General features: G+C 39.7%; 1 protein-coding gene across 2 annotated transcripts in view; it reads left to right on the forward strand.

The window, feature by feature from the left end:
• gse1b (Gse1 coiled-coil protein b) overlaps positions 1-21137 on the forward strand; it is a 268293-nt gene that overhangs the window by 200590 nt on the left and 46566 nt on the right. For both annotated transcript variants that reach the window (XM_084408577.1, XM_084408578.1), the window contains exon 3: positions 19485-19682. In XM_084408577.1, coding sequence (XP_084264703.1) covers positions 19485-19682 — 198 coding nt within the window. The remainder of the gene's footprint in view (positions 1-19484; positions 19683-21137) is intronic.

Here is a 21137-nt window from a genome sequence, read left to right on the forward strand (position 1 = left end):
ATAAACTACATAATGTTCTCACTGAGCCAGAATACTTTCTAATTTTAAGTTATTAGCTCCCACCATCAGAAAGTCAGCTATTTTTGTTTGAATACGTACAAATTCACACCAAACTTTTTCAACATGATACCAAGGGGCAGAGCCAGTGGTTGTTCTGTTGGCAAACATCAGTGCCTTGAATTTGATGCGATCGGCAATTGGCAACTAGTGCAATTTCATGCATTCTCTTCACCTCATTAAAGACCACTATTGCTGTAGCATTCTGGATCAGTTGCAGAGGTTTGACACTTGATGCTGGAAGGCCTGCCACAGAGCATTACAGTAGTCCAGTCTGGATAAACCAAGAGCATGGACAAGGAGTTGTGTAGCAGGCTTCGATAGGAAGGGGCTGATCCTCCTAATGTTGTATAAGGCAAATCTGCAGGACCAGGCAGTTCTAGTAATGTGGTCTGTGAAGTTTAACTGATCATCAATCACAACTCCAAGGTTCCTGTCCTGGATGGAGTTATGGTTGACAAACTTAGCTGAATGGAGAAGTTGTGATGAAGTGTTGGGTTGGCTGAGACCACAAGCAGTTCTTGTCTTCGCAAGGTTGAGTTGAAGGTGGTGGTCCTTCGTCCTGCAAGAAATGTCAGTCAGGCAGGCTGAGATTCGAGCAGCTACCTTCAGATCATCTGGATGGAATGAGAGGTAAAGTTGTGTGTTATTAGCATAGCAGTGATAGAAAAAAAAAAAAAAAAAAAAACATGTTTCTTAATGGCAGATCCTAGTGATGACATGTAGATGGATGTGTTTTGTAGTGGCTTTGGAGAGCGCTTTAAAAGGAGGGTGGGATCTTATGCTTTCAAAGCAAGATTGCTATTGCTAGCCTCTCTGAAATTGCCTACTCCACCTTTAAATAGATGAATCAAATAATAGAAAGTGTATCTGACACAGTAATCTCATCAATACACTGAAAAGAAGAAATTTGAATTAGTCAGGAAAGACATCATAGATGAGTTTATACTGCCATGTCGTGATGCCTGTGACATTTTTAATATAATCCTGGGTTATCTTGTTTATGTTTAACACTGTTCTTTTTCTAATTTAGTAATTCGTTCTTGGTAGTCTACTTTCCATATTTCAAATTGTACATTTATAGACCCTGGGATAATGGTCAATTAGTTAATTTACATATATTTAAAAAAGTGATTAACATGGAATGAGACACATAGCTTATTAAAAAACAGTTAAGCTTAGTGTGAAAGCCAAGCATGTTAAACGGTATACCATATACACATGTATGTAGATAGGGCTCTATACACATACGCACAACATAATGGCATTTTACTACAGTAATGAGAACAATTATACATAGCCTACTTGGAGATCGTTACCTTTATGTATAGATCTGATACAAGGCTTCTGCAGCGGAGTGGATCAGAGGCAGATATTCTCTCTCTTTGAGTTCTTCATTAATTCATTTCAGGGGCCATTCACTGCCCACAGCCTTGTCTCCAGTGTGTGATATATTGTAATGAATTTAATAGCAGTAAGATCCTTCAAAAGCAGATTGAAGCTTAAGCCCTTTATTAAATTAAGAGAAAGCTGCCCCAGGCCAGAGCCAGAGAGAAACAGACAAATCTAAATTACAGGATGTGTGGGGAGATTTTGATGCATCTGACCCCAGGCTGAGCTGAACTCCACTTTTTACACTGTGAAATATGAAATGTAAATGTGTGTTTTTGGAAAACATCCTCACAGCATCTTTCAGGTCATGAATGTTTAATGTCATAATGAATTAGCCTGCTTCACGTACATTATGACCTCTCTTTCTGTCTGCTGTGGCTTTTGATGCTGTGTGTCACAGAATATTCTGGCTTGAGGAGTAACGAAATACATACGTTGTTATGATGATTAGGACACAAGAAGAGCAACTGTATTAATTTAAAATTCAGATTACAGATATGCTTTGTGTAAGTGGGGGTTACTAGCAGGATTAAAATGTCCACTATATAACGTAAAGTAGGCTGCATCATCAGTGACGAATACAGCACACTAGGTGACCTGAGGTGGCAGCGATCTCACACATACCCTCAGATGCCTGCTTTCTATTTCTCTATAACAAACTAAATGAGAAACACATTGTTTATGTGATCAAAGACACCTGGAGGAATTCATAGAATATCTTGGACCCTGAAAATTGGGACGACAGGTCCTTTTTGACCCACCTAAGTATTTTCAGGTTAAGCAGACAACAAGAGTCAATTTAGCATATTTCACCATTTATTCCACAGATTTTTCTCAAATATCAGCACAGAAAATGTTAGAAAAAGTATCCGTCTTCAGTAATTAGGTATTTGTACTAAATACATTTTAAAGTAGCCCTCTCATTTCTGAATGGTGTGGCTGACTTGCAGGCATGCAGATGATAAAAGCTGTCACATAACATACATGCCACATTTCTCAGGATTATGTCGTCAGCTGAACCTGCTCTCCTTGGCCACATAAAGGTTAAAGGCTTTTCAGATAGATGAGCAAGCTAACATCTTGTGCTTACACAGATGGGTCATTCCGTGTCAACTCAACCAGAGGCCCCTGGCTAAATTTTTTGATTTTGAAAGAAATACATACATGAAAAAAAAAAAAAAAAGTACAAAATGTCACAGATGTATATTGACTTGAGTAATCCACTATTTTGGAGACGATTGATTGTCAAATGACAATTTTCACCTGAGATTTGGAGCCAAATTACAGGGGGGTAAAATTGACTTCAGAAAGGCAGCATCATTCATTTATTTTTACACTGAGATTGGTAGGTCTATTAGAAAAATGTGTTGACTTTTGCCAACTTTGTTGCATTATATGCCAACAGTGACAGATCAAAATTGGGAAAAAGCACTCAAGTTTTTTTTCCCCTCAAGTTTGCATGCCTTTTACTTTAAATATGATATATTTTAATATCCTTTTAGATTCTGGTTCTTAACAAACATTTATTTTGGTATCTTCATTTTAAAGGCCCTTTATGGTACAATCCCAGAGATATGGAGATCTTAATGCAGCTCCATGAGTAAATTAGTCCCTAAGTTTGTCCCTTTGCATACAGTTGACATTTTTTTTCCTTTTAAAGGAGAATATCTGAACAACAAATAATGTCGAAACTAGAAATGTATCTTGTTTTTTTCCATCAATACAATTGCATAGAATTTACCTGTCTGAGTGCCATAAATATTATTTTTATAAAGTTTGCATGCCTGTAACTCTAAAAGCATTAAATATATCTTTCTAGATTAGAATATCCTTCTAGATTCTAATTCTTAGTACAATTTTCTTTTTTAAGGCCCTATATGGTTCAATAACATAGTTATGGATATCCTAATGCGACTTAATGTTCACATTGTTGAATTTTACCCTTTTTAATGGTCAAAAACCCAATGTGGCTGACTTTTCAAACAGCTGTTAGTTATTGTGTTTAAAGAGGAATGTCTGAAGAACAAATAATGCTGAAACTTGAAATGTATTTTGTTTCCCTCATCGAACATCCTTCTCTGAGGACCAAAAAATATTTTTCAGAAGTTGAAGTGTTAAAGGGGTCATATAATGCCATTTTTGTACAAGCTAATATGATTCTTTAGGGTCTAAATTAAAAGTTTGTAATATACTTTAATAAAAAATTCTCATTAGTATTGTAAGAAAACACTCATTTTACCTGGTCAAAAACAGCTCTGTTTTCAGCACGCCGTTTAAGTGCATGTGTCTTTAAATGATAATGAGGGTTGCTCACCCCGCCCCTCTTTTCTGTGCGTACACCGTTTGTAATAATAACACAATAACCATAGCGCGTTGTTCATTATAAACGTGGGATTATGAATTATATTGAGAACGTCGTACATAGAAAACATGCTGTAATGCACCCTGAGTGTAAACCTTAGCCACATTCATCGTGAAGCATGCTAGCGATTTGCAAAGATTAATATAAAGATTAATATAAAGGTTAATAAAACGTTACACTCATTTCAGTTCTTCTGGAGGTGCAGCAGGAACACGAATAGTTGGTACCGATCCTTTTTTCAGGAGCAGCTTCTTAGCAAAACCAGCTTTATATTGACCCTCGTTTGTAAAGCAGACTGGTGTGTGAAATCGCGCAAACATGAAAGCATTGCTGTTGATCGTGGGGAATATTCCCTTCAAAAACAAAACTCAGCCACTGCGTCTTCAGGGGTTCAGATTTAAGAACATCAAAATGACTGCTGTGTTCCTTATTGCACCCAAGAACAGAACAGCACAATCGCTTAGACACCATTCTGCTCCAGTGTATCAACAATGGCGGACTATGATGACAGCTCGCTCACGAGCGAGGGCGGGTCTGTGTTGAAACGCTGCTGTCAATCAACAATCGTGGGAGGGGCGTCCGACCGTGTGACGTCTTGAGACGGGGGAAAACATATAAGGGGATTAAAAAAAAAAAACACTGGATGGATTTTTATCATTTTATGATGGTTGTGTACAGGCACTGCCAACACACATTTCAGTACAATCAACTTGTAAGAGTGCATGTACCATTTTATGACCCCTTTAAATATATCTTAATATTGTTTTAGATTCTTGTTCCTGTGAAACTTTTCTTTTGGAATCGTAATTTTCAAGGCCCGATATGGTTCAATCTTCAAGAGATATATTTCAATGTGGTAACATGTAGTTATGATACTGTGTTTTTGAACTCTTGGTAGCATGGGACTGAACCATCGAGGGCCTTTAAAATTGAGATATTAAAAGAAATGTTTGTAAAGAACCAGAATCTAAAAGGATATTGAAATACTTTTAATACTTCTTGAGTTACAGGCATGCAAACTTAAGGCAAAAAAAATGCTTTATTCCATTTTTGTCACTGTCAAATATAATGCAACAAAGATTGTTTAAGTCAACCGATTTGACTAATCTGTGCCGGGGAAATTTCTGAAATTTGGTTGATTTTACACGGAATGACCCAGATATACACTCAACACAGAGGGTCTAGTGCTCAGGAGAGTGTTCTAATGTTATGACAAGAGTAAGGGTGTCTCTTAGACGTTCCTCTGGCTCAGATCCCAGGGAAGTGCCGGTCAAGTTGCTTGAGAAGAGGGTGGCAAACTTGAATGTCAGACAGCCTCACATTTCCTCTCTCTAATCCACTTACAAAAAGAAAAAAAGGTTCTTGGGCATGGCCCCATCAGAATTGCAAAAGCACAAGCTATAATGTTCAAATTTAAATTCTTCTTCTAGTTCTGATACTGTTGTGATACCTTCAGGACACCACAGAAGTAAGAGTCTAGTCTCACTTTAGCCTACATAGCATATCGATGCATATTGCTGTGAATACACCAATCATAGCAGTAGCTGCAAGCTGATTAAACCAGTGAAGGTCTAAATGTGATTCAAAGCAGGTATCGGCCCTGCTAAAAAAAAAAAAGACCCAACTTTTGCGGTTTATGCTTGTTAGTTCTGGTTTTAGGCTGATGGACCCATATAGCCTGTGTCTTTCCAATGCTGATGTAGCTAGGTAAGCTTTCTTTTAGTCCCAAAGGTTGCTCCCAGTTTTATGACATACTATCATTTAAATACTTGGTTGGATATCAGATGTTTTATTAAGTAAATATTGAGTGTGTGTCTTTGATATGATGTTTGTGCTGAAAATGCTGTAATGTCACTGACAGTGTCCCTAAGCATGTTGTGAACTCTTATTGTATTGAGAGTCCCTGATGAGGGAGGATGTGCTGCCCCCTGCTGCTCATTTCACTGAATCTCACTTGAAGTCATATTAATTCCCTTTTCACAAGTTTCAAATCAGCTTTACAGGAAGTTATATTGTAACGTAAATAGGCCTATTGCATATTGTAATGTGTATTACATTACATATAGTAATGTATCCTTTCCTTATATATACACACACACACACACACACACACACACACACACACACACACACACTGTAATCATATAGGCCTACTTATCCACTGTTAAGTGTAGTTTTCTTCTCGCTCTGTTGTTGATATTTCTCCTTGTGTATAAAGAGAATTTAATTCGAAACACTGCCACTTAATGTGGGGTGCGCCCGGCCCCTGAGAGCAGGTGCTCGTTACCCTTCCCCCTTCTCCTCACTATGCTGAAGTATTATCTCATGAATATCAATTTAGTCACGCTGACGTAGCCTAGTAGCATGCAGTCACGCACCCTACTTGATGTAGGAGGATTGGTTACGTCGCTTCCCTGAGGCGGGAAACTCCTCACGTAGGCCTTGCCCACATCAGACAGGAAGCTCCTCCCCTCACCGGCTCCGCTCGGCTCGGCTCTCCGTCGACGAGTGTGTCAACAATGTACTGCCGAGCGCTGTGATACGATGGATAAACGCGTCTACTTTCCATTTATAAGACGGAAATAGGATTTTACTTTCTTTACAGGTGAGTGGATTGTATATGTATGTATTTATTATAGAGCTTTAAAAGAATGATAGTGTAAATAGTGGCTTTATATAGGGGAGAGAGAAGGAACCGTCGCAGTATAAAGAGAGTCAGCGCTCATCGAGAGCTTGCGTGTGTATTGTGTGCGCGCTGGCGCGCGTGTATGTATTGTTTAATGTGTGTGTGTGTGTGTGTGCGCGCGCGCGCGTGTGTGTTTGTTTTCGTTTTGCGTAAAAATAAACATTTTATCTTCCCAGTAGGGTCTGACTTGATTTATTATTTCTGAATATGAGCATATGTTAGAGCAGCGATTATTAGAGTCATAACCAGGGCTGTGTCTCGAAACCTAGTCAGCTTCCTATCTAGACAGCAGCAGTTTAGGACGTCATGAGTCAGCGGCTGATGATGCTACTATGATGTCCCAAAATGCTGATTTTTAGATTGCGAGTTCATTGGGCTTTGAAACATAGCCATATATTCTGCTTGCTGTTCTTACAGTTATCATTAACAAAATTCTTATTAAGGCACATTACTCATTCATAACGTGGTGTCTAATGAAACAACTTTTTTTTTTTTTTTTTTTTTTAAAAACATGTTTTGTTTACTATCTTTCTGTCTAAATGTGGCCTATAGGCTAACCAAAGGTCCATACATATTTATTGATGAATGGATGGGATTTTGGCCCATGTGTCATGACTCATGATCATATCCAGACTGAGAGATAAGTCATTTAATAATGTACTGAATTCATGCAGGAAATGTGTGTTGGAGATGTGTGTAGTATAACATAGTTTAGACACTCTTCCATGGTTATAGGCTACCCAGATAGCAACAGAGTCTGGGCCAAATCCGGCTTACATCTGGCACTTCTGGCTTGATTCTGGCATTTATTTTTTCCCAGTCTTGTGTCAAACAGCATTAGGCTGAGGTCTAGTGTGAGTCACAGCTGTTTTATTGAGTTCATTCATTTACATATCGTAACATAACATAACCTTCCTGAAAAGCATCCTGGTCGCTTTATCTGCTTTCTTTAGTGTTCTCCTACTGTCGTTTACATTAAGGGCTACCAGAATATTTTCAGCAGTACATAATTGGTAAACATGCTTAGTTATTTGTTGAGTCTCTTCTGATTTTATTTATTCCATCCTTCTAATGACTAATAAATATGCTGTTTTGTCGTAACGCTGCTCTTAACTTTTTGAACACGGTGACAGATTGTCGGCAGTAAAAGGCAGCTGTGGATCTTGTAAAAGTAATTAAGCTCGCCGCTGTAATCTCTGGTGTTTACATTCAGGGCCTAAAGAAAAAGGCTGACCCAGTTTTGCATGTCCTCATCACGACCAAATCCTCGAAAAGACTTCCAGTAGAGCGGTCGCTAACACACCCCTTGCGTTTGCATGTGTTTCCATAGCCCTGTGCTGGAGGAGGCACGGCACATTTGCCTTCTCTGAACTCACATTTGCCTATCTCCCAAAGCCGTGACCTTACTCTGATGGCAGTGGGAAAGGGCACAGAACCGCGTTTCGGAGCAGCTCTCTCAAAGAGATGTTTGCCAGAATTGCAGGCGGATTTGAAAATAATGAGGGTGTTTTTCTGCCAAGGGTTTTTTCTTCTTATGGACAACAGATTTTCTGAAAAAAAATGGGTATTCTCTTCGGGTGCTCTCGTGGGGGTCCTCACGCTTGCCGATGGACGCTCTTGTTGAGAAGGATCAACAGGAAGTGGCAGAGCAGCTGTGTCAACATGTCGTATAGCACCTGTCTGCTGTGGGCCGTTGCAGAGGGCAAACCCCCGCTGAAAAGCTCACAGGCAGCCCCTGCTGCCCTCTCGAACCCTCGTCCCCTCCCTCTTACTCCTTCATTCATGCAGTGCTTAGCCTTTATCCTCATGGAACCAAACAAGCATTCTCACCCGTAGCCTGAGATCTTTGAGCACACTCCATGTCTGTGCATGTTGCGATTTGTCAATGGCCGATACAGTATTTAGAAAAAGGGATCTCTAGCTATATAATGGCCATTCATTTTAGTAGTTGAGACATTCTCGAAAGTAAGCTAATTTCTGTGAATGTCCGATAGGTAAACAAGTAGAAGAATGACAAAGTGCTATATACCAAAGTATTTGAAAATAATATGATGACAAAAAACAGTTTTTGTACAGCTCAAATAAGTGGAAACGGATGACACCAGAAGCCCCACACATTCAAGTTGTCTAGTCCTGCTCCTGTAGTCCAGCTTCCAGCCTTCTCCTACTTGCCTGCCTAGTCATCCTGAAGACCGTGGCTGTGTTCGAAATCACCCCCACACCCTCATTCACTATTCCCTACATTACTCCACTAATATAGTCCACTCGAAGAAGTGGATGAAAACAAATGAACTCGGGCGCTGAGTGCGCATAGAAGGGCGGCCGCTTTTACATAGCCTAGTTTGTGCTTGCTGTTTAATAATCATTTGAAACTTAGCAGCTAATGAAAAGATTTATCTTGAACTCTGTCATGGAAACTATTATGTATGAACCTTAATTAAACAATATAATGATCCATTAAAAAGGAATGTATTACGCGGTAGCCACATTGGACCAACGGTTTGGAAAGTGGATGGATGGATGATTGGAATCAATTGCGGGCACCATTTTCTGGTCAGACACGGGAATTCATTCGATACGTGACTCTTATGGTATTCTCTAGCTGTTGAGCGCACGTCGGTTGCACACTTGTTATAGTACACAATTCGGACACAGCCCTTGATTTTCTGGTCCAGTTTAATTGGGGTTGGAGCTAAACTGTGGTGGAAGCCACCCCTGGTTTATACCCTGAAATTCACACTATATTAACTTGTATGCATATCAGTATTTAACAACAATGTTAAAGAGCTTAAATATCATGTATTGGATACAATGGTATGCGAGCAGATGAGCTTTCTGTGGAATTTTTTTATTTTTTTTTATTTCACACCTCTAGCCTTGCTGTCTTTTGTAAACCGTGAGGCACTTTCAGTATACTTCTGACAGACTTCCTCTTTTCTTCTCTGTGTTTGCGTTTGATGTTCTGTGATGAGTCTCAACAGATCTCTACAGTAATCGCATGGATTTTATCAGATGCAACGTGTTTTGCTTTCACTCATCCAACCGTTAAATGTCAGCTGTTATACGAACAGCGCACATGATAAGAAAACTAGAGGCATAACCATGTGCTTTCATTAACACCTGCTTTCATGTTCTCTAATGTCAATGGGTAAACAATACGAGAAGGAAGTTATTGTAACTGAAAGCTTTTTTATATGGTTATGTTTCTATTTCCACACTGTCCTCCAGTGTTTTCCCCTTATGTAGCCTTCACCTATATGTGATAGCGCCCTCTGGAGGCTGTATTTCACAACACTGAGCACACACTTATTTTCTCGTTTTGTGCGGCTGTTCCAAACCACACAGTGTAAGTATTCTAGAAACCAGCTAAGTGAGCACTTCCTGTGTGCAAGCTGTAGCTACAAGGCAGTCACACAACAGACCACACACACACAGAAGCAACCGTCAGTTACATATCGTTTAATCTCGTGACGACCTCAGCTCACAGAGAGAGTCTGCTCTGATTTGCCTATCCGCCCTAGTCAAACACAGCCCTGGCTCTGCATATGCAAATGCTCAGGCATGCTGGGTAATGTGCAGGGCAGGCGGTGACGGGCGTCCCCGACTCACAGCTGTTATCTGATGTTATCTTTGACACCAGATCGGCCTCGACATGTTGCAGCATTCAGCGTCCGTGACCTGGAAACCAGACCTTTCAACTGTCAGCACCTTCGTATCAGACTCAGCAGCGTCTGTGCTGTGTAAAACATGCCAGAGAAATTGTGTTTTCAAGACGGAATTTGATACGGTGTAATGCAACGGTAAACAGAAGCTTATTGCTTTAAAGACAACATAATGCAGCGTTTAACGGCTCAATTTGATAGAATATTAAGCTGGATATAATGTAGAGCGGGACTTGATTTGAAATGGTTTGGGTCACATGTGTCAGGCTGTGAAATTATTTGTTAATAATACTATTTCTTCACTCTTTACATCAGCAGAAAAGAAAAGTATTATGCCTGGATGAAAGATCACGAAGAACATAATCTTAATGCTCATCTCAACGTTTATGTATTTGTTCATAAAGGACTTTCCTACAATATATATTTTTCGGTCAGAGGTACATAATTTCAACCAAACTGTGTCTCAATGGAAACTGGAAAACAGTAAAATTCTAGAAAAATGTTAGAATTCAAGGATACTTCCTTTTTGAGGGATGGCACAAATAACTAACATCTTAAATGTTGCTACTGAAGTTTAAACCAGAGTTGGTGAAAGTCTCTGCTTTCATATTTACAAGCCAGAAAACAAGTAACGACCGTGAAACTAGACGTGATATAGTTTTTAGGAAAGTTGAATGGCTAAATAAAATGCTCATTAAAATCATTGTGTTGTTCGGCATGACTGAGGCTTTATTTCATGCGCTCACCAAAATCATTGTGAGTGTTTGTTATAGCATGAATAGGAAGAGATATTTTTTAGTTGTTTGATTGTGGGGTCTTTTGGTTGTCATGAGTTTTAGGGGGCGCTGTATGGAAAGCTCAGTGGATTTGAGCTATTGTGTGTGTGACGTGAGCAATACAGCAGCAGTTTTGGCCCCAGACGTGAACGTTGAGAGCACAACAGCAGTGTGTGACAGTAGCTGCTGTAATCCCTCTGGTGGCGATAAGACATGGCTAAACAAACGCAGCGTGAGCAGCACTGAAGCCGGAGATAAGACACACACTTGTCCAGACCGTGCCTTATCGGCCCGCAGTTCATACGGCATAGTGCTCTCACTCTGTGTTTGTTGTCCAGGTCTACGGCCGTCTTGTCTTGGTGTGTAAGTGTGTTGGAGGGCTCGAGCGTCGTGCAGGCAGGGTGAAACAGCGGGGCAGTTTGGAGGAGTTTAACGTCACCATATCACTTACAGCTCAGTCCCAGTAATGCCCACACTGGTCTACTGTCCTCAGCTGACAGGAAACCCTTAGGGGCAGCAACAGTGGTGGCCCAAAATCCTCTACACCCACACAATACACAAAAAGGCAGCATTCTTCACTCCCCGCTGTGTTCACACACTGTTGTTCTGCTATTGCTGTCTTCAATAGGCTGTGTGCATGAGACACACACACACACACACACACACAGGAGAAAGGCTTCATTATGAACCACCTGGAAGTGCCACAGCCAGCTGCCAGATCAGCTGAATGTCATATGGTGTGTGTGTGTGTGTGTGTGTGTGTGTGTGTGTGTGTGTGTGTGTGTGTGTGTGTGTGTGTGTGTGTGTGTGTGTGTGTGTGTGTGCGTTTAAAGCAGCACGGCTGAAGTAGCTCATATATTTCTCCCTCTCTCCAGCAGTATCAGTCACGTATCTGGTGATTCCAGAAAGCACGAGTGACCTTTCTGAATCGTCACATTACCCATAATTCAATTCAACTCTCATTCTCTTTATCATAATGTCTCTCCTATCACAGGTATCATTTGATAACTGGACAAACTAGCACAGGAGAACTAGGATATTTTACAATTTCTGCAAGCAATGTACTCATAACAAAGTGCATACAACAATGTAGTACCATGCGCATGTTATTGTAGTTCAAAGTCTTTGTATAATATGCATCAGGGGGTCCATGCTCTGTCTCTTAATCCACAAAAAAGAGACCCCTGCACTAGCAGGTCTTTCCTCTGTTTGTAAAAGGTGAATGTGGTGAAATTATCATGTGTGAGTCAGTATATGAGCAGCCCACAGCTATGTGCGTGTGTAATAAAGATGAGTCTGTGTGCAGTTGCAGATAGGGCTCTGTGGAAGGGGAGTGTTGTGTTGATTTTGTGAAGACTGCTGTTTCACTTTTGAGCGAATGTTTGTCTGGTTCTGTGTGCCATCTCATCTATTCAGACTGCAGTGATAAAACCAGTCATTCAGGGTCAAGCATGTGTTTGTATTTCTGTTTGTATATCCTACACACTCTCCCCGAAGGCCATGTTAGTCTGAGTCACGCACACACACACACACACACACACATGGGTAATTCCAGATGAATGACAGTAGATAGCTCCGTCCTGCAGATCTGGTCTGCTTTAATGAGCTGATAGGCAAATCCGTTGCTGGTTAAAGATTAAATGCTCTCCAGGGCAGCACACCTCTTATCTCAGCAGTGGGCCGCAGCATAGCGGAGCCACCGGGATTATTGCCTCTGTGTGTGTTTACGCATGGTCAGGTCAGAAGTGGGCTGCTCACTCAGCCCTTGTGTGCTTTGTTATACTGTGGCCTGTGATTGTGTCTAAAAGGCCACAAGGGTCTACAGAGTTTTACAGTAAACAGCTGATCAGCACATGAGCATAGATTAGTAAACACTAACATAAGAAAAAATGATAGTAATAGTATACACTTTCATGATTCAGTAGAGTTGAGAACAATGAAAACATTCAAAAGCTGGCTTGATGCAGTGCTTTTATTGCGTTTGCTGTACATTTCCAGTATCTGATGAACAGTGAATGAGATGTAGCCTACAATATAAACTACAGGGGTCCACCGATCATGATTTTTGCAACCGATACCGACTACCGATTTCTTGTCATCATTATCATCCAATCTTTCAAGCTTTATATAAGTGATATGTAAGCTCTCTATTGACTTCCTCTTTTAAATCCTTACAACCCTGAAGGCAATTTGAATGATTTCACATCTAAGTGGCATACTTGATGGAAGCTTATGGTTAGCAATATTCAATTTGAAATGTAATATGCAAAATGACAATGCATTTCTGTATTTAAATGTACATTTGCCATACCATATGTGCAACATTTGGAGCAAAATCATCATTGAAATTCAATAATATAATTTACATTTGCTATTTCCTACACTAGTTTTACCATGATTTAAACATAGCCTATATTTTAACAGTTTTATAAGCTGCAAAATGAAAATGAAAATGCATTACATAAATTATTAGATATGTTTTACATGTTCAAGCTAAAATTGTAGCAAAATTATCATTTAAATGTTATTTTTCTTAATTGCATTTACACTCACAGTTAAGACACTTGCGATTGCATTTTCATTAAATGTCCCACAATGAATATAGCAAAATTCAATGTGGAATTGAAAATGCAATCCGAGCCAGTCACATCCCCGGCCTGTCAATCATTGCATCAAGGCGGGGCCAGGTGTTGGAAACATGGCGGCGGCAGAGCTATTAAGAGTGAGGCTTTACTGGCAGATGAAGTGGAGCAAGAACAGAGAAATGTCAGTGTTGCTGAAGATCATGCGCATCCGTCAGTGATATAACCAGTACGTTGTTAGAACCATAGATATTTATGTTTAGAAAGTCTCGCAGAGAACGCACCTGGTGCTCGTGCACGTGAGTGAGCTGTGCTTTACAACAGGTCACTTTACTCATAGAAATGATCTCAGACAAGCTGTCCGAGATTATTGCTTGCTCTGTCAGTATGGTTGTATTTCTTTCTTCTCTTTTTACCATTCTTATTGTTATTTATGCATCAATTATATTAATAAAAATGATGTGTAGTCCAACTGGATGCAAATGAGTGTTATTAATAATAATTTCTATTCCCAAAAATAACTCAGATGTTTAACCCCCTTTCACACCCTAGAAATGATTTATTTATGAACATTTTATTTTCAATTTTACAGCTACCAATGTTTTTAAACATTGTATAAAAGCTATCATGCCACAAAACTCCCGTTCCTCAACATCCCAAAGATGCTCCATTGGATTGAGATCTGGTGACAGTGGAGGTCAGTTGAGTTTAATGAACTCACTGTCCTGTTTGAGATGATTTGAGCTTTGTGACATGTGCGTTATCCTGCTGGAAGTAGCCATAAGAAGATGGTACACTGTGGTCATAAAGTGATGGACATGGTCAGCAACAATACTCAGGTAGGCTTGTAGTGTTTAATCGATGCTCAGTTGGTACTGCTACTTGTACTTGTTGGTACTTGTGCCAAGAAAATATCTAGGCTATCACACTACCGGGACCTGTTCACATCAGAGTGCTTTCTAAGATCTGAAAGATGGGTTTAGACATCAACAGATTTAATTCTGGGAACATAAATACATTTTAATGATCATTTTGCATCAAATGTTGCACATATGGTATGGAAAATGTAAATTTAAATACAGAAATGCAATGCCATTTTGCATATTACATTTCAAATTGAATATTGCTACCCATAAGCTTCCATAAGTTAAAGGTAATTGGTTATAACTACAGAAAGAAAGAAAGAAAGAAAGAAAGAAAGAAAGAAAGAAAGAAAGAAAGAAAGAAATGTATCATCAAGTACATGGTCTCATTTGGTAGAAAACCTTTCAAATTTTGAAGAAAATAGATTTTGATCTTGTTTGGAGGTTCTTATGTTACAACACTGAGGATAAACCCCCAGAAAAAAGTCATGCAATGTATTGATTATTTTGTTATTATTCATACTTGACACAATGACTATTAGAAAGTATATGACAGGTCATAAAATTATGTCTGGGCTTGTTCACCATCATGTCAACTGCATCTGGGCCACATTTTGTTCTGACATCTTGCAGCAATCAAAAGTTATAGCATTTGGAACCATGATAGCCTTTTATCAGAAGTCCAAAAACCTCTCTTTTACTGAACATAAGACGTACTTGCATGTGTAAACTAGCGGTGGGGATCTTTAGGGAAATCACGATCCGATTCCAAAACAATTCTTGATCTATTTTTTACCCACTTGAAAATCTTAAAATCATTTTATTTTATTTAACGAATTGTTCCGAATATAAGACGACCTCCCCTTTTCGAGATGTATCTTTTAGGAAAAAGGCTTTTTGAAAACCAAATCTTGTCTTTTAAAGAAAATACTTTGTGTGTGTGTGTGTGTGTTTGTGTGTGCATACCTGTGGTCCCATTTTAATTGGTTGAATTTTTTATTTCAAATGACGTTGGAAAACTCTGCATCATGATCGCGACATGGTCAGATCCCGCGAGGCCTATAGAGCTTTAGCCAAGCAGCATGTCATGTCACTCAGTGAGGATTTTCTACGTATCATGTTGTGTGTGAACTCGTTTGAATCAAGACAACCTGCTCTAAATAAAGATTTGTGATTTAGGCCTACTGCGGGTTACTAATGTGTTATACTAATATATACTATACTAATGTGTTATAAAGAATAGTGTGCCACAAAAGTAATCTGTATAGGCTACTGTTTAGAAGCGCGTCCTGGCCACTTTTAATAGTTTTTTGCCATGAAATTGCGATCGGTTCGTGAGATCGGCCACTTGCCTGTTTACACCATTTTCTGTTAACGGATAGCTATCCGATCGTGAAAAGACCAGGTGTAAATGCCCTCCGAAATGCATTCGAGACGGATTTAAATCCGATCGCTCAAACCACATCAGGAGGAGGTCTGGTCCGCATTCCAGACGAAACTGGACAAGTGTAATTGCATCTGGTTGTTGAAACCACATATGTAAATTTTACACCTCTCAACAATGCTAAAAAATAATCATGTGACAGCGTGTTATAGGCTATATGTCATGTTATAGCCAGACATATATCACCGCAGCTGAGCATCTATTCATCAAGCCAACGTGCAAACTATCGCAAATGAAAGTAAGTAGCAGACGTGACACACACAATCATCTTCATTAAAAGTAAAGAAACAAAATGATTTTACCAGGGCTGTTGCCACGCTGTCCTATTGCGGTCTTTGATTTTATTATATTATCTGATGATCAATAAAATGCAGCTCATATCTGTTGCTTTCGGTGACGTGAACTCCTTTAAATCTGCATATAGCGCGGGAATTGAAGATCGGATTTATATCCGTTTTACGAAAACTTTATGTGACCAGGTGTAAACGGAATCGTTTTGAGAAATCAGATAGCTATCCGATCAGTAAAAACCCGTTAAGTGACCAGGTGTAAACAGGCCTTCAGTGACTACAGATTGTCATAGAATGTGATTATCGGCCAATACCAATCTGTGGCCGATGTATTGGAGCATCCCTCTGCTGGGGAACAGCATATGTCTGTCATATCAGCAGAAAACTGGCAAACCATAAATGTTTATTTATTTATTACTTTAATTTAGTCAGAAGTGTGTATAAAGTGTGTTGAAAGCTCAAAACAAGAAGTAACCAGAATAAAAATGAAGGTTTAGGGACTGTCAGCATTAAAGTCACCATGAAGATGGAAGTTGCAGTAGTCTTTTTCTTCCCTTTTGCAACATATATCTGAGTGTAACAGCCTCTCAAACAAGAAAGAAAGGTAGACAGGACTCGATTTTGTCCATCGGGAATTGATGAGTGGATCATTGTCGTTTGTTATTGCTGCAAAGTTACAGGTAGAAGAGAAGGTTTTTTGATTTTATGGTAACTTTAAAGGTTGATGTTTTGTAATATCGCATGTATAGGGCCATATAATTTCCGCAATGCGTAGACAGAATCCAGTCACACAAATGGAATTTACAGTTTAACTGGGTAAGTCAGCAGCTTCATCTCCAGAGCTCACTTCACGAGCATTTCACCATTTTATTTGATAAAATCTTGTCATATCATTTTGCATGCAAAACTCTTCAGAGCAAGGGCTCAGCAATAAGAACTGCCCTAATGCAACTGTCACTAGTCATTGTTTTATGCCTTCATTTAATTTATATCATGAATCCAAAATTAAATCAGACAACAGAATTTTTTTTTTTAAACATGACGTCTCATATGGCCTTATTGAAAAAATAACACTAATAAATTATTATTATTATTATTATTATTAATTTATTTTTCCAGTTGATTAGGTGTGTGTGTGTGTGTGTGTGTGTGTGTGTGTGTGTGTGTGTGTGTGTGTGCGTGTGTGCATTGGAGAATGAGCCATGTTGTTAAGTTGAGATGAGTCTCTCCTTCACATTCTGTCTTTATCTCTCTGTGAGAAAGCTGTGAGCATTGACAGGAGGAAAGAGAACTGAGTCATTGTGGCCTGGGTGATGACTTCTATTCCTCTGTTTAACCCTTCACTTCCTGTTTTAATGTTTGCAGGTTGAAAGTAAAGAATTTTTACAATTTAAATGAATCCGTTATATTCCTGCATCTCTGGGCTTATTGTGACTGATCATGAAGGTCTAATCACACAAATCACCAGTGAAAATTATGGTTAGGTCAACCGACCTGAATAAAAGTGTATCATGCTCTAGTTCTAGGTAGCTACTAGCTACAGTGTGTGTGTGTGTGTGTGTGTGTGTGTGTGTGTGTGTGTGTGTGTGTGTATAGAATATATTTCTACCATGGCATTGTTGATTCTGAACATTGCTTGACACACTTTTCAAAGGATATTGATTGTATGTGCACAGCTATGAATTAGTTTCAGGTTTGTTGGTTGTGCTATAATTTTTTTCAGAATTGTTATGAAGTTTCAGATAATGGACTATTTCCAAGCAAGATTCTTATTAAGTTGCGCAAGGTGCTTTCTATACGTTAGAGCTTCTTAGGGACAACTTAGTGATAACTATGATATTTTATGGGTTAGTGATTTTTTTTTCTTCTTCCTATATGACACAAATTTTTAAAACCAGTGTGAAGAGGTCCAAGCATTTTTTTTTTTTTAGATGAAAAGGCTTGCTGCGATTTAAAAAAGTCTTGCTCATTATGAACTGTCCATTAGTGCTTGTTCTCATCTGCTTTGCAGTTTATGTAGGAGGTGGAGCACAGATGTGCCTTTTGAGAGAACGAGACGCAGGGGGAAGGAGATTGTTGCAATAGAAGAGCACGTCTGAACATGCCACCACCTCTGGATCAGGATTTTTCTCAACACACACAGACAGAGACAGACAGACAGAGAGAGAGAGAGAGAGAGAGAGACTGGGGGCTACCTCTGTCTCTCTTTCTCTTTTATCTCAGAAGGGCAGAGGAATTATGGGTGGAGAGGAAGGTCATGTGACATTGCAGCAGCTGCTACACTGAACATTTGACTTGACGAAAAGGGATTGTGTGTATTGCTTTGTTAGATAAGCTCTTTGAAGAGCGACAGTTTGTGAACTGTACAAAGAAGTAAACTTGAGACCGACTGGCTATGTGCTTGTGTGTGTGTGATGTTAATGTAAAGGTGTTGTGATTGTTCTCAGCGCTTGTGTGTTTGTGACTCCCTCCCATTATGCATCAGTGAGCTGGAATGTGAACACAGTAGCGCTTTACATCTGCGTTGTGTGTGATGGATCAGTGTTTCAGTGCTGCTGCTGCTGCTGTTGTTTTTCATTATTAATTGCTCTGAGCGGTTCGTGTAAAGTGCAGTGGGTGAACAGGTCTTCAGAGAGCTCTTCTGTCTGTCTGTCTGTCTGTCTGTCTCTTGTTTTACTGGGTTGTAGATAGAAGAACTGCTCATTCTCTCTGAACGTATGCAGAAGATTTGAGTAAATTGCAGAATTTTGCATTCATTGTGCAGTCTTACTTTTGATTCATTTTAAGCTAAATATTTCAGATTTAATTTTACAGTTAATTCCTGTAAAATACATCTGATTGCAGTCAGGCGACCCGATACCAGCCTAATTATTCAGGGCTTTCATGATGCCTGGCCAGAACAGGGCCTGCTTGGGCACAGGTACGTCAGTGAGAAAGGTCTGTTTGCCACATGCTCTGTGCCAAATGCTCGATCTGATAATAATAAACTAGAGATAGTAACCTTAATTTTTCCAGGCCCATTGTTCCTCTATTCTTAGTCTGGATCTTTTTTTATTTTTATTTTTTTTATTCTGTGATTCTTTGTTTATTCAGTGTAAATGAGGTGTAGCATTTTTAATCTGTTGGTGTTTTTGCATTTTGCTACAGACTCTGAGAATGTGTGTGAATCCTCACAGACAAACCGCCTGTGACCTTGGGCATAACCTTTGACCTCTTCTCCTTCACCTCTGTCCTGCAGCTGTTGAGGACAGACAGTGTTTTTTTGTGTCAGGCTGTTAACGTCCTCCATGAGTCAACCTGTCAGTGTGAGGTCCGTGTATTTCCTGTTTATTGCTCCTAATATCTCACTCCACTTCTCTATCTCTCTCAGGCATGAGCCATGAGCCAAAGTCACCATCGTTAGGCATGATTTCCACTGCGACCCGCACCACGGCGACCGTCAGTCCCCTCACCCCGTCTCCCCTCAACGGTTCTATTGTGCCCAATGGCAGTCCTGCATCTCAGTCCGCCCACTCGGGATTCGCCGCTGCCCTCCGCAAGCTGGCTAAGCAGGCCGAGGAACCCCGAGGTAAGCCGTGACCCCCTGACTTTTGATCCTTGACCTATTTGTCAGTGCTCTAAGGACTCAGATGCTCTCTGGGTACCGTCTCTTTATTGCTATGATAATTACCCTTTAGTGGAATTCAAACTGGAATAAATCAAGTTTGCTTCTCCTACAAGTCCTGGTCATGGGTTTTTCCTGGGTCAAAAATGGTCTTCGCTGGTGGTGGTCGAACACGGCCATCCACACACACAGTGCAAAGTACTCTACCCTAGGGGTGTGCGATATATATTGTCTACGCTAATATTGTAATTGTTGTTTTAACGATGTCCCTCACTTTGCAAAACCAAACAAAAACACGCCTAGAGAGTGCATACACCGCGTGATGTAGCCATTTCGGTTTAGGTTAGACAGGGCACGCTCTTACTGTGCGATATACTCTATTAAAATGCAGTAAAAATGCCCCTGCATGAGTATTTGCCTTTTAGCCTATATTTATTTTATATGGTATAGTTTAGCAATCACGCAAAGAGTGTCATTCTTTTTCCAAACATTAGCACCGTTGCAAATGCAATATTTAGTTTATACAACCGTTTAATAAACAAAAATTAGGGACTTACATTTTAGACCCTATTGCCTGGGGTTTTGCTGGTGAAAATAATTCCAAACAAAGCCATAGGAGGTGCTTTGTTACTGAATGAATCGGTTGAATTATTAACTCAATGATTTGCTCATTAACGGTGACTTGCCACCACCTACTGATGGTTTTAGTTTCATGTATCTTTTCAATTTTAAAATAATTTCAGATATCGTCAATGTTTTATTTTTAAAACATTATTCATGCATTTGTAACTGCAGGTTAAATGCATTTGTCACCTCTGAGTTGCATTAATCAGTCTGTGTAAATACATTTAAATTTGGGCTATGCCGGAAATCCTGACAAGCACAGTGGCTGAGTAGAAGCTTTGTATTCTGTTTTACGATTTGGTCACCCGATTTTCCACAAATTTAACAATACTTCTAATCCAAATTCACTCACATTTTAAAGTCCCCCTGTAGTCAATCATTTTATCCCTTAAAACTCACCTTTGATCACCAAAATGACATATTAAAAAAAAAAAAAGTTTCTTCATGCCTTAAGATAGCTTGAATGTAACGCTACACCCTTGCCTCATTTAGTATACGCGGTTCTATGAATATGCACATTAGCCCCGCCTCCACTAACTCGCACCAGCTCAGAGATCCACTCGTTGACGATCACACGTTTCTTCGAAGTGGCCGCTTTTAGGACAGCAGTAGGCTTTTCTTTGACTGTTAGCATTTTTAAGACTGTCTTTTTGGGCTCACCATCTTCTAACATTGCGCTCTGACACCGTATTTCTTGGCTGCTTAATGACAGTTGTTTGATGACTCGTATTGATGTTTGATGACTCGTTTTTACATGTATATGGCCAGGGCCGGAGTGGGGCCACTTTTCAGCCC

Source organism: Rutilus rutilus, assembly GCF_951802725.1.
Source record: "Rutilus rutilus genome assembly, chromosome: 5".
NCBI lineage: Eukaryota > Metazoa > Chordata > Actinopteri > Cypriniformes > Leuciscidae > Rutilus > Rutilus rutilus.